The 11,790-nt window shown below is 36.9% G+C and overlaps 1 protein-coding gene across 1 annotated transcript; it reads left to right on the top strand.

Moving 5' to 3' along the window:
- Positions 1 to 204: 204 nt before the first annotated feature.
- Positions 205 to 9,188, top strand: LOC110116456 (protein COFACTOR ASSEMBLY OF COMPLEX C SUBUNIT B CCB3, chloroplastic). Its single transcript, XM_028700709.1, has 3 exons — positions 205 to 287; positions 417 to 454; positions 8,682 to 9,188. Exons 1-3 carry the CDS (start codon positions 233 to 235, stop codon positions 9,153 to 9,155), a joined length of 567 nt encoding a protein of 188 aa, XP_028556542.1. The 5' UTR covers positions 205 to 232; the 3' UTR covers positions 9,156 to 9,188.
- Positions 9,189 to 11,790: the final 2,602 nt, after the last annotated feature.

Below are 11,790 nucleotides of genomic sequence, written 5' to 3'. Positions count from 1 at the left end.
AAAAAAAAATCATCTTTATGATCCTAAAAGCAGTCCATATTTTCTATTGATATTGCCTAAAAACTACCAGCAGAATATACTATTATAATAATTGGGAACCTATTTCGGATTACTTTAGGTGTTTAAAATCAAGCTTTGAAAGCTGATTACAGTCGCGAAGTGGATAGGAAAAAGGATAAACGAAAACCAACGATTTTTCAGACCATCCAATTGTTCATTCGAACACTTGATCATGGCGTTGGCTCTGCCCTTCCACGCTTCCATTTCGTTGTCCCAATCTGCTCAAGGTTCCAACTTTCCTTTCTCTTTCGTTGAACTTTCACTTCTAGCCTTATGCCCAGTCTGTTGTTTTCTTACCGCTCAGCATGTCAACTTTGTTCTCCGATACATATTGACTCAATCTTGTGTGCTCGCAGGAATTTTAACAGGGCGGAGGAGTCATCTGAGGTTCCTTGTGAGTGTCCATTAATTGAACTTTTCTCCTATTTTAATGTTTTGATCTTTAGCAAATTTGATTCTTGTATGCATTAAATTGAGAAAATAGGCATCAGTATCATTCTTCATTTTTGCAGCAGTAGTTGCCCTAATTGGAAGCATCTGTTATCTGAGAAGAACAAAAATGAAGGATACATAACTATGCTTTCTGACTTTCTTGACTTACCCTAAAATGGCATAATTTAGTGAATAGCTAGTAGATAAGTCATAGGCAAGGCGTACGCGGTGCATGATTTTTTTCGCCAATGCAAGGTGTGGGGAGTGTTGTAATCTGTTTGCTTGTCTAGAAGTTCTTTAGTTATCAGACTTTAACTGTATATGAAAATGCAGTGAAAACTGGAAATCAGAGAAGAGCTGAGGAGCAGGAAGAAGCTTCAGCTGCTGTTTCCTTTTGGTGTTAACTTCTCCTTAACATTGCTTTTGCATTGTGGAGTTTGTATTTTTATAGTGTAGAGGGGAGACAACAGTAATGTTTGGTCATAGAAAAGTTGATTTGTTTTACTAGTGTAGAAAGAGGATTTGTTTGGTTTTGTTTGCTTCTAATGGCTTTAGTAGGATGAGGAGGGTTATTTACTAGTTCTATTGCTAAGACGTTGTCAAAATGAATATTGGTTGGTTTGTGTAGATAAATGTTAAAGTCTTGAAGTAGATGGAGGAACAAAATAATGTCGGCAGTAGCAGTAGCGAGAGCACGGTATTCTGCCTCCTTGGATGATCTGGCGATGTTGAGTTGCTTTTTAATACTCTAGGATATGAGAGTAGAACCAAGATACGAGCAATTTCATGTGTTTGGGAGGAAATTAGTGTAGTCACTTGCCCAATCAAAATTGGAGAGTGATTTAAGTATTAAAGGTCCTATTGTTATTAGCAAGCCAAAATGAAGTGTATCTTTAATGTAATAGAGAAGTCATTTGAGGGGTGGGATGAGTTGGGAGTAGGTTATGCATATGTTGAAACAAGTGATTGACAACAAATGAGATGTTGTTTGGATTGATGGTGAAGTAGTGGTGATCGGTGAGCTTGTGGTAGAGAATTGAGTTGGAAAGGGGAGTGTTTGCTAGAAGAGTAGGTAGCTATTTTGAAGGAACTGGAGTGGATAGAGGGTTGCAGCTGGTCATTCCAAGCTTATGGAGAATAGATTTAGCGTAGGATTCCTATTAAAAGATGCATGAAGAGGATTGTTTGGAAATGTGATTATCAAGGAAGTTGGTAGCATGTCCAAGGCATTTCATTGATAATTTTATGCTGAGGTTGTGGATGAGCTGAGATATGGTGGTTGAGTTGTTGCAAGTGAGAAGAATATTGACAATGTAGAATCGTAGATTAAGAGAAAGAGGAGCACCTAATTCTCGTCATGGATAAGAAGAGAGGGATGAACTTTCTTTGTTTGAAATTGATTGAGGGAAGATGGCTAGAAAACATGTGGAACCATCGAAAGGGTGATTATTTGAGTCCATATAGGGAATTTTTGAGGAGCATACATGATGTGGATGTTGGGAGTCTTGAATTCCACGTGGTTGGGTCATGTAGACTGTTTCATTGAGATTGTCATGAAGGAATGCGTTGAGGACATCAAGTTGGTGTATTGGCCATTACCAATTGAGAGCAGCTGTGAGAAGGATTCAGATAGATTGAATTTCGTGATGTCACTGAAGGTTTTTGGTGGATTTAGTGAGGAAAGTGGGATCAGTCTGTTTGGTTGTTTTGTATAGCAAATTTAAAAGTTGGCAGGGCTTGAGGTAGCCTGTTTTGGATCATGTGAGCTTATGGTGGGCTAGGTTCTAAGGAATGATGTTTGAAGGTGATTGTCAGTTTGTAATGTTGATTGAGAGATGGAATTGATTGTGCTAGAAGGTGGAGTAAGGAAGTTGGATGATGGGATCAGAGATGAGGTAAGGTTGGTGGTGGATAAGGTGTGATGTGATGTAGGGATGAAGAGATATGGGTTTGATTGCAGAGGAGATTGTAGGGGTTGAGGGTTGGAGTTTGGTAAGGGAAATCTTCCAGGCTGATTGGTGTTAGTTTGGTTCGTATTGAGGTTTTGAAAGCTAGGTATTGCTGAGGGATACCATTGAGAGTGTATAGAATGATGGCTTCGGGGTTGATGATTGAGACGGCTGTTGCAATGTTATCAGTTAGAGTTTTGATATCAATGAGGTATTGAGTCGAGATATTATAAGTAGCATTTGATGGTGCACCAAATATGACAACATGAGTCAAGTTGGAGGACATAAGGGGGAATAGTGGCGGTGAGGGTTGAGCATATAGCTACTGCGATATTTTGGCAATTTAAGACCCATTGGTTGTAGGTTGGATTGGGTTGAGAGTGGACGTTTGGTTGAAGAAGAAGCCGTGTGGTGTTTTGTCGGTATCTTCTAAGAAACTGGCAAACACATTGTCTCGAAATAGTTTGAGGATTTCATATTTCCACATTGGATGGTTGTCATCTAATAGTTTGGTGGGAACAACACAGGATACAAGTAAACCGCATGCATAACTTGTGCTTCTAAACTGCTTTTGTAGCCTTATTTTCTCATAAAAATAAATTTACTACGTCAGTAGTTCTTATGTGCTCAAGAAATGTACTAAAATTCTGTTTTAATCAATCGAAAATGCTTGTTCAAAGTAACCATCGGCATATTTAAGAATTCATTTCTCTATTGCTCTTGGAAATTTTATTCTAAACTATTAGCTTTAGACTGTGCCTTCATACAAGATTGGGAACATATAAGATCCATGATATGCATGATTTAGAAGGTGGGTAAGGATGTTATGACATTTTTTTTATTTATGCTGATGATTATATATAAGCCGAGAGAAAATTGATTGGCCAGGGGTATGCCCCAAATCGACCCAACCTCGGACCCGAACCCAAATTAAGCCAGCGAGAATTGTCATAGGATAAACCGATAGACTCGAAGGCGTCCACTTGACTCAAAGATTTCCATGTAGCAAAAGGCTAGCTTGGGTGCTGTTATAACGACTGCAAGAATAAGTGCAAATATTACTTTCTAATTTGTTTTCCCAAGCGTCTCTTTGTAATTGGTCGAGTATAAAGTGGTGAATAGGAATTTAACTACTGGATTGTTAGGATATACCAAGTGTTATATGCTGGCTGATTCAGTTAAAGGTAGTGAGAGGGTGAAATGAGTATAAGTAATGTTTTGAGGAATCTTTTTGAAGCAAAAAAAAAAAAGACCAAAATGATCCCTTGACTCTTTATGAAGAGCAAAAATAGTCTCCAGTTTTATTAAAGGCCCATTTTGATTGCTTGAATCTTTAAAGATGAATCAAAATAGTCCCACCATTTTAACTAAGGGATGTTAGACTTAAGGATGTTAAAATTAGGGGTAGTTTTGAAATTTTTTTAATCAAGTTATTTAATAAAAATAATTTTCAATTATTTATATTTTTTAGTCTTCAACAAAAACTTTCATATAGAAGCGGGGGTGGGTTGAGATTATCTTTTGTTGTGGTGAATTTTTTAAGATGATGAATTTGTCCCCATCCAAGACATTTTTGTTAGTTTTTGTAAAGAGAAGAACATTCTTATTTTGTTCAATTATCTTTGCTACATTTTGTTAGATTGTACATTCTTTGTTTGTTGTGTGATAGAAAAAGTCTCCCTCAAACTTAAGGAAAAATTCTATAAGTTGGTGGTGAGACTGATGTGATACAAGGTAGGAGTTACACTGGATTATAAAGAGAATTTACTAAAGTTTAACCTTTTATAAAATTATGCATCAGTTCCAAGTTAGTTGCAAGAATTCTCAGCATTCCACTTGCTTAGGCAAAGAGTTGTATGAAGATTAATCAAGACAATTTAATCCAATACAAAGGCGAAGTAATGTAAGAGCTTAACACACAAATCCAAAAGTTAATGAGTTGTTCACCTTGAAGCTCCTCTCTCTTCCTACGAATCTAGGTTGAGCGGAGGAAGATCGTCCACGCTAGAAATGAGGTAGCCATTAGGACGGAAGAGCCGAGGAATGTCGTTGTTTGGAAGGTAGTCGGAGGTGGCACGGGAGGATGACCGTTGATGATCCACTCATAGTCTAAAAATTGATCGTCGATGACGTCCACAAGGATGGGGAGGATTCAATTCAAGTAATCTTCAATGGTGTCGTCAAAGCCAAACCCAACGTCGAAGAATGGAGATCGAAGGATGTGGATGTCTCCGTAGACGTCGAATACTAGCCCGCGATCAACTTCGGGATCCGCTATACATATTTTACACGTAGGCGAGAGATCACGAAGAAACCTAAGAGAGGAGAGGGGTGGCGGAAGTTTGGACTCACAAAGAGAACAAGAGGATCAAATTTTCATTCATCAATAATAATCCCTCATACAAGATAAGAGAGCCACATATATAGGCTTCCAAATGACAACTATATAAGTGGTGATGACTAGGAAAGAAAACTTATGAGATCCAATTTGATTTAATTTAAAATTTGAATCTCACATAAAAAACTTTCCTAATTTGGGTTTCCTAATTTGGAAAGAATTTGAAATTTGAAATTCTAATTTGGAAAGAATTTGAAATTTGAAATTCAAATTTAAAATTTGAAATTTAGTGGAGAGAGGGGTGGTGGGTGTATGGGGGGGGGGGGCCGGTGGCAAGGTGACCACCGGAGGTGGGAGAGCCGCCGGCGGCTGGAGCTCCAAGGGGGCGGCGGCAAAGGGGAGATGGGGTCTGGTTCTGCAGGCCAAGGGTTTAATGGGTTCTTCTCTTGAGGGGGAAGATGAAGTGATTGGAAGAGGAAGGTAAGAAAATTAAGAATCACTAACCGTACTCCTTCAACCACTAGAACTCAGAAAGAGATCTAAGACTCTCTCCTCATGAACTCACAAAGAGATCTAGGGAAGTTTGGACTCACAAAGAGAACAAGAGGATCAAATTTTCAAGGGACCGGCCGGAGATGGGAGAGCCGCCGGTGACTAGAGCTCCAAGGGGGCGGCGGCAAAGGGGAGATGGGGCCGGGTTCTGCAGGCCAAGGGTTTAATGGGGTCTTCTCTTGAGGGGGAAGATGAAGTGATTGGAAGAGGAAGGTAAGAAAATTAAGAATCACTAACCGTACTCCTTCAACCACTAGAACTCACAAAGAGATCTAAGACTCTCTCCTCAAGAACTCATAAAGAGATCTAGGGAAGTTTGGACTCACAAAGAGAACAAGAGGATCAAATTTTCATTCATCAATAATAATCCCTCATTCAAGATAAGAGAGCCACATATATAGGCTTCCAAATGACAACTAATACAAAAGACTAAAATGCCCCTTGGGCTACAATAGCGACCAACTACCCAAAAGGGCAAAAACGAAAAAATTGAAATAAAAATGCGTAATACATAAAATGCTAATACAAATAAGCATCAAAAGTATAGACTCTCCATCATGGCCATCGATCTCTTGTGTCGTCTTTGGTAAACGCATCGAAATCTCTTGTCGATGTCCCCATCAGAGACCTACAGTGCTTTATGGTGTAAAATATTGGCCATTAAAAGAGAAGCATAATATTACGTTAAGTGTTGCAGTGATGAGGATGCTCAGGTGGATGAGTGGCTTTACTCTTAGAGACATGATATGAAATGAGCATATAAGTGAAAAAGTTGGAGTAGCTCCAGTGGAAGATAAGATTAGAGAGAGTCGCCATAGATGGTTTGGTCACATAAAACAATGGCTTCTGATGACTCCATTACGAAAGTAGATGTATTAAATTTGGCTTATGTTAAGAAATGTAGAGGTAGACCTATAAATACTTGATTAAAAAATTATTAGAAATGACCTTTCTTTATTAGATTTAAATGAGAATTTGATTCTTAATAGGACACAATGGAGAAAAAGGATTCATGTAGCCAATCCCATGTAGTGAGATAAATGCTTGATATTGTTGTTGTCGTTGTACATTCTTTGTTTGTTGTGATGTGTTGATGTCTAATTATGTGATGATAATAGATGCTTATAAAAGATTTGACTCCATTTGAAGGCTTTTTAATTCATTGATATCTATATTAAATTCTTTATCTTTTTGGATAAAAAATAAATTTCATTGGTAGAGATGATTTGTTGCTTCTTTGTTACTTTGTTGACCGCGGCTGTCAAATATCATTGGCCTGTCTTGTTGATAGCATACTGTAATTGCAGTAATTCATGTGCTTATATAAATGTAAAGAAATAACTAATTAAGCTAGCAACTTGTAACTCATTCTATATATTTTTCATTATTCAAACTTCAAACACTTCACGTCATGTAGCAATCAAAGTTTCCAATAAGAAAAAAAACACAGAAAACTAGTGACTGCTTGCCTCTTTAATTACTAATAACATTATTAATATTTATATGAATAATATACATTTTTCCTGCAAAAAAAAGTTAAAAGTTATTCACAACAATTTATTAAACAAAACTTAAAATTCATCCATTTGATTAGAAATATATCATTTGACAACAAAATGAAATACTTTTTTATCATTACAGAATATAATATTTATGAATAAAGGTGTACGTTTTAGAGGAACTAAGCTAGCTGTGTCATACATTAAAAATATGGAGAGAGTAATTAAGCATAGGTTATAATGCGATATTAATATTTATTAAAATTAGTTTGGATTCATGTTGGGTAGGTCTACTATGGAAGCTTTACATTTGTTGAGAAGTTTGATGGAGAAGTATAGAGTGTAAGGAGATTTATATATGATATTTATTGATTTAGGCTTCGTTTAGGGCGGCTTTTTTACTGCTTATTAAAGCAGCTTTTTAGTTCAAAAATTAAAATATTTTGTACTAAAAAGCTGCTTTATGAAGCAGTAAGAAAGCCGTCTCAAATGAAGCTTTAGTGAAAGTATTTGATAAAGTTTTAAGAGAAGTGCTCTGAAGTGTTCTAAAATTTAGTTTGCTAGCAGTAATTTGAAACTCTGACCTCCGCTTTTGAGCTCAAAGGTAATATCACTTAACCAAGTAGATCAATTTTGAATGTTCATTGTTAAATTAATCAGTCAAGTTAATAGAAGCTAACATGAATTTTATTTTCTAGTACAAAAAAGATATAAATGATGATTTTTTTTTTTTGGAGAATTTGAGAATACATAACTTTGATAGAAAGCATTGAGCTTTTATAATCTAATGTGCAATACCTGTAATCTTCATCTTCACATATACATGTTTTAGTTCCGATCATGAAAGTTTTGTGACATTGTATCCTGAGGTTAATCCTGGGAAGTTATATACTTTGCTAGAAAACTTGAATTTTTTGTCATTTCATAAGGAAATCCTGTCCAATTTTAAGATTTTGCTTGATATTTTATCTGAAATAGTTAATATGTTTGGCTTAATATATAAGTTTTCTCTTTGAAGGAATCATATTTTTGAGATTTTTAAAGCCGATGTGTGAATATTTTTACTTGGGAAATTTATTAATCACTTCACTTCTTGTATTTTACATTTAATTTTCTCTTTTAGAAGACATCTATGCTATAAAACAAATGGATCTGTTAGCATTGGCATAAACCTAGACATCACTATTAATTTCTTAGAAGCCTAAGCAATAATTTTCAAGTTACTAAAAACCCAGCCAATAAAGCCTAGATTACTAAATATCTTTCAAGATTGTTTAGATTGCCACAATCACATAAAGAGGACAAATAATTGTTATTTACAATATTTAAAAACTATCCTTCACAAGAAAAAGAAGTATAGCAAGTCTTCTACAAATTTTCCAACCAGTTTGAGGCTTTGTTTGAGATAAATTTTATGCTGCTTTCTGAAAGAGTTTTTGTAGTACAAAAGTTTCTAGTTCAAGAAACTTTTGTACTAGAAAGCTGTCTTAGAAAGCAATAAGAAAGCTGTCTGAAACGAATCCTGAATCGCGTGGCCAGATGGATGCATATGTGCTGGCCATGCTGATGCCGTAGACTTTAGCACATATATTATTTTGTATGGCAATTTAACATGCCATAGGATTCAACTAAGATATTAGATTTAGGTTTTATTTGGGACAGCTTTTTGTTGCTTCTTAAAACAGTTTTTTAGTACAAAAAGAAAAATTTTTGTACTAAAAAATTGCTTTGAAAAGCAATAAGAAAGCCGTCCCAAACGAAGCCATAGTTGCTACTAAACCTCTAATATAAGGTCTTCTTCCTGAACTTTTTGATATGTTGAGTTTCTGAAATATAATGTCTATCATGCAGAAATGCAGAAAAGATGGAAGGAAAATTCTACCACCAACTGCATGTTGCCTTGATCCAGTTCAGATTACTCCATCTTCACACATTGTAGTTGCTAACTTGAAAGCCATTAAAATTCTATCAGAGAACATGGAGAGACTTGTTTCAAGCCACAAGCAGAGCTTAATAATGGCGGACGTGGATCCACAAACAGCGAAGTTTCTGATTGCAATTACAGGTCCATTTCTATCAACATTTGCCTTGTTGTTCATCCTTAGAATAGTCATGTCCTGGTATCCAAAGCTCCCAGTAGGGAAGCTCCCTTACGTTATTGCTTACGCACCTACAGAACCATTACTAGTCATCACAAGGAAGGTGATACCACCCCTTGGTGGTGTTGATGTCACACCTGTTGTCTGGTTTGGTCTGGTTAGTTTCTTGAGTGAGATCTTAGTAGGTCCACAAGGGCTACTGGTTCTTTTATCTAGACAAGTATAGATGTTACTGAAATGTAGTTTTTTTTCCTTGTGTCTAGAAGGATAACTTTCTCTTTGAAGGAAACAATCCATCAAAACATGGTGGGTGAAGAGATGGAGAAATTATTCTGTGCGGACACTGGACTGTCAGGAGGCAAATCAGAGCGCGTCACGTCTCCTGGTACACAGCGGGTACACATTCGCGCGGTACATAACAAAGGGGTGATGTGACGCGCTCTAATTCGCCTCCGGACGACGTTCGTATCCGCACAGAATAATTTCACCAATAATGCTCAAGTAATTTTCGATCATAAACTCATTTATTATTCTGTATTGATTGTGATCAAACAAACAGCTATAAGCAAGCTGGAAGTGAGAACCTGAAACAAAGTTACTGATAATAATTTAAGCTGGACATTCTCATATGATGGGAAGAAGGGCGATGCCTTTAGCTAGATGCCACGTTTTCATCAAATTTGAACGGAGGGAAACATCTGAAGCGTATCCCCTGCATCGGGGAAATGCATTAACAAACTTCAAAATCCTTATTAAATCTTTCAGGTACAAGATTACACCGGTAAAAGGACATAATTGTCATTTTTTATTTTATTTAAATAATAATAATAAATAATTAAAACCTTTCCTGATATCTCTATTTACTCATTTCACTTCATAATTAGAAAATTCCCAACCGTCCCATACCCACAACTTGGTCTTTTAGCCCTCGGCTGAAGCCCTCTCTTATCTTGATCTCTCAGTTGCAAGCACCGACCCCGTGGCCCTTTGTGCAAACCTCACATTCTTGCTCTTGCCCTGGTCACCTAGGTCACCTCCCTCGATCTCCCTCCCACTCGAGTTCAAGACACCTAGGGCCACACCAGTTATCGCCCTTATCTGCCCATGTAACACCCCTAAGGTGAAGATGATGAACTCAGAATACGAGGGAGAGAGGAGGACGAAAGAGAGAGAATATGGATATAAACAAAATCTTTATTATCCTAGACATATGTATAAGAGTAATGGAAGCGAGAGCTCTGTGATATAGAGCTTAAATTAAGAAAAGTAAAAAAAAGGTACCATATATCTTTTTTCTTAAGAAAAAGGAATCATGGGAAGTTACAGTGGATGCATACGAGATACAATAACTATCCCATCTGTCTTTGCTGTAGCTTGGTTGTCTGTGTCGAGTGAAGTGACAACCACCATGAGAGAGAATGCGAGCAGGATGAACTCATGGATCTAGTCAGCCTTGGCATGAAAATGGTCTAAGGTCACCCTGTTGAGGTGAGAGCGGCGACTAGCATCTAAATGTAGTCAGGAGATTAGGCTGACATATAGCAGGAAATCTGTTTGAGGTTGTCCCGTTGAGGTGAGAGGGAAGAGTAGTGTCTTAATCTATGATGCACCGACACTTCTCCTCAAAGAGGCATGCAGTGTCCGACACCGTATCCGACACAACACTCGTCCAACACTCTGACACGTGTCGGACACGCCGAAAACGTGTCTGATTAAAATATATTAAATACAAATTGGACACGCGTGTCCGACACGCATATCTTAAATGTTTTATGAATTTTTTTAAATATAATTTATTGTATTTTGCGAGATTTAAACTAAATTTCTTATTTTCTATCCACAACATCAAATCAATGTCCGCACTTAAAACTCAATCATCGAATATTCTCATTTTCATTTCTTTTTGGCAGTGAAGGTATTTTCATCTCCTCTCTCCGTGACTGATAAACTGCATGACGCTTGACTCTTGACATCCTAATGCTAATCATTTTAAGCACAAATTATAGTTAAATGACTTATTATTTTCAAATTATTTTTAAAATTATACTTATTTAATTTTTATACACCATTTTTTAAATATAAAAACTATAATACCGTGTCCAACTCGTGTCCGTGTCCTATATTTTCAATAACTAACGTGTCCCGTGTCCGTGTTGTGTCGTATCCATGTCGCCTTGTCCGTATATGTGCATCATAGGTCTTAATGTGGTCTTGAGGTCTATAAGATTGCAAGAGATGTCTTATGGGGGAGACATGTATCGTTAGCTTAATTGTAGATGTGTCTCGCAATAGAGATTTGACTCTGGTCGGGATGAACAAATATTTATTTGACTGAGAGAGGAACTTATGAAATCACCCTTGCCAGGGAGGGCGACTACCTGGAAGATGTGGTTAAAGTTGGTGTTTCGTGCTCTAGTGTTAAGCTCATTTCTAGCTTTTGAGCAAGTACCTTGAACGAACAGTTTCAAGAAAGGAGAGGGTTATTCTGCTCAACCTAAAGGTATCATGTAAGACTCCTGCGAATGGGTACCTGCATAGATAGTCATGGGTGTACATTTAGTTCCCCGTTTTATTTGACCCTATAAATATTAAATGTTGAAAATGTAGAATAAAGGAGAAAAATTAGAAAAGAGAGCATGAGTAAATGTAAATTTATTGCCATGAATTTTTGTGGATTTTTAGGTTTATGTATGCTTGGAGACCAAACAATCTCGTCATCTGGTTTCTCTATATATATTGGTTTTAGGTCTGGTTGGTATTTTCTTTTGCTTTCAATTTGTGAGCCTTACTTGATTTCGGTGAGATGGATCTATCCACTCTTCTTGGTGTTTGAGCCTTTAGGAAGACTGCTTATAAGGGAG

Source organism: Dendrobium catenatum, unplaced genomic scaffold, assembly GCF_001605985.2.
Source record: "Dendrobium catenatum unplaced genomic scaffold, ASM160598v2 fragScaff_scaffold_1575, whole genome shotgun sequence".
In the NCBI taxonomy this organism is placed as follows: domain Eukaryota; kingdom Viridiplantae; phylum Streptophyta; class Magnoliopsida; order Asparagales; family Orchidaceae; genus Dendrobium; species Dendrobium catenatum.
The sequence above is the reverse complement of the archived record's forward strand: the minus strand, read 5'-3'. Positions and strand labels throughout refer to the sequence as shown.

Excerpts from the sequence above, each read along its gene's own strand:
- LOC110116456 (XM_028700709.1), top strand. The coding sequence starts at position 233 with ATGGCGTTGGCTCTGCCCTTCCACGCTTCCATTTCGTTGTCCCAATCT. Across the intron at positions 288-416 it reads GTTGTCCCAATCTGCTCAAG|GAATTTTAACAGGGCGGAGG; the intron begins GTTCCAACTTTC and ends GTGTGCTCGCAG. Across the intron at positions 455-8,681 it reads GGAGTCATCTGAGGTTCCTT|AAATGCAGAAAAGATGGAAG; the intron begins GTGAGTGTCCAT and ends TCTATCATGCAG.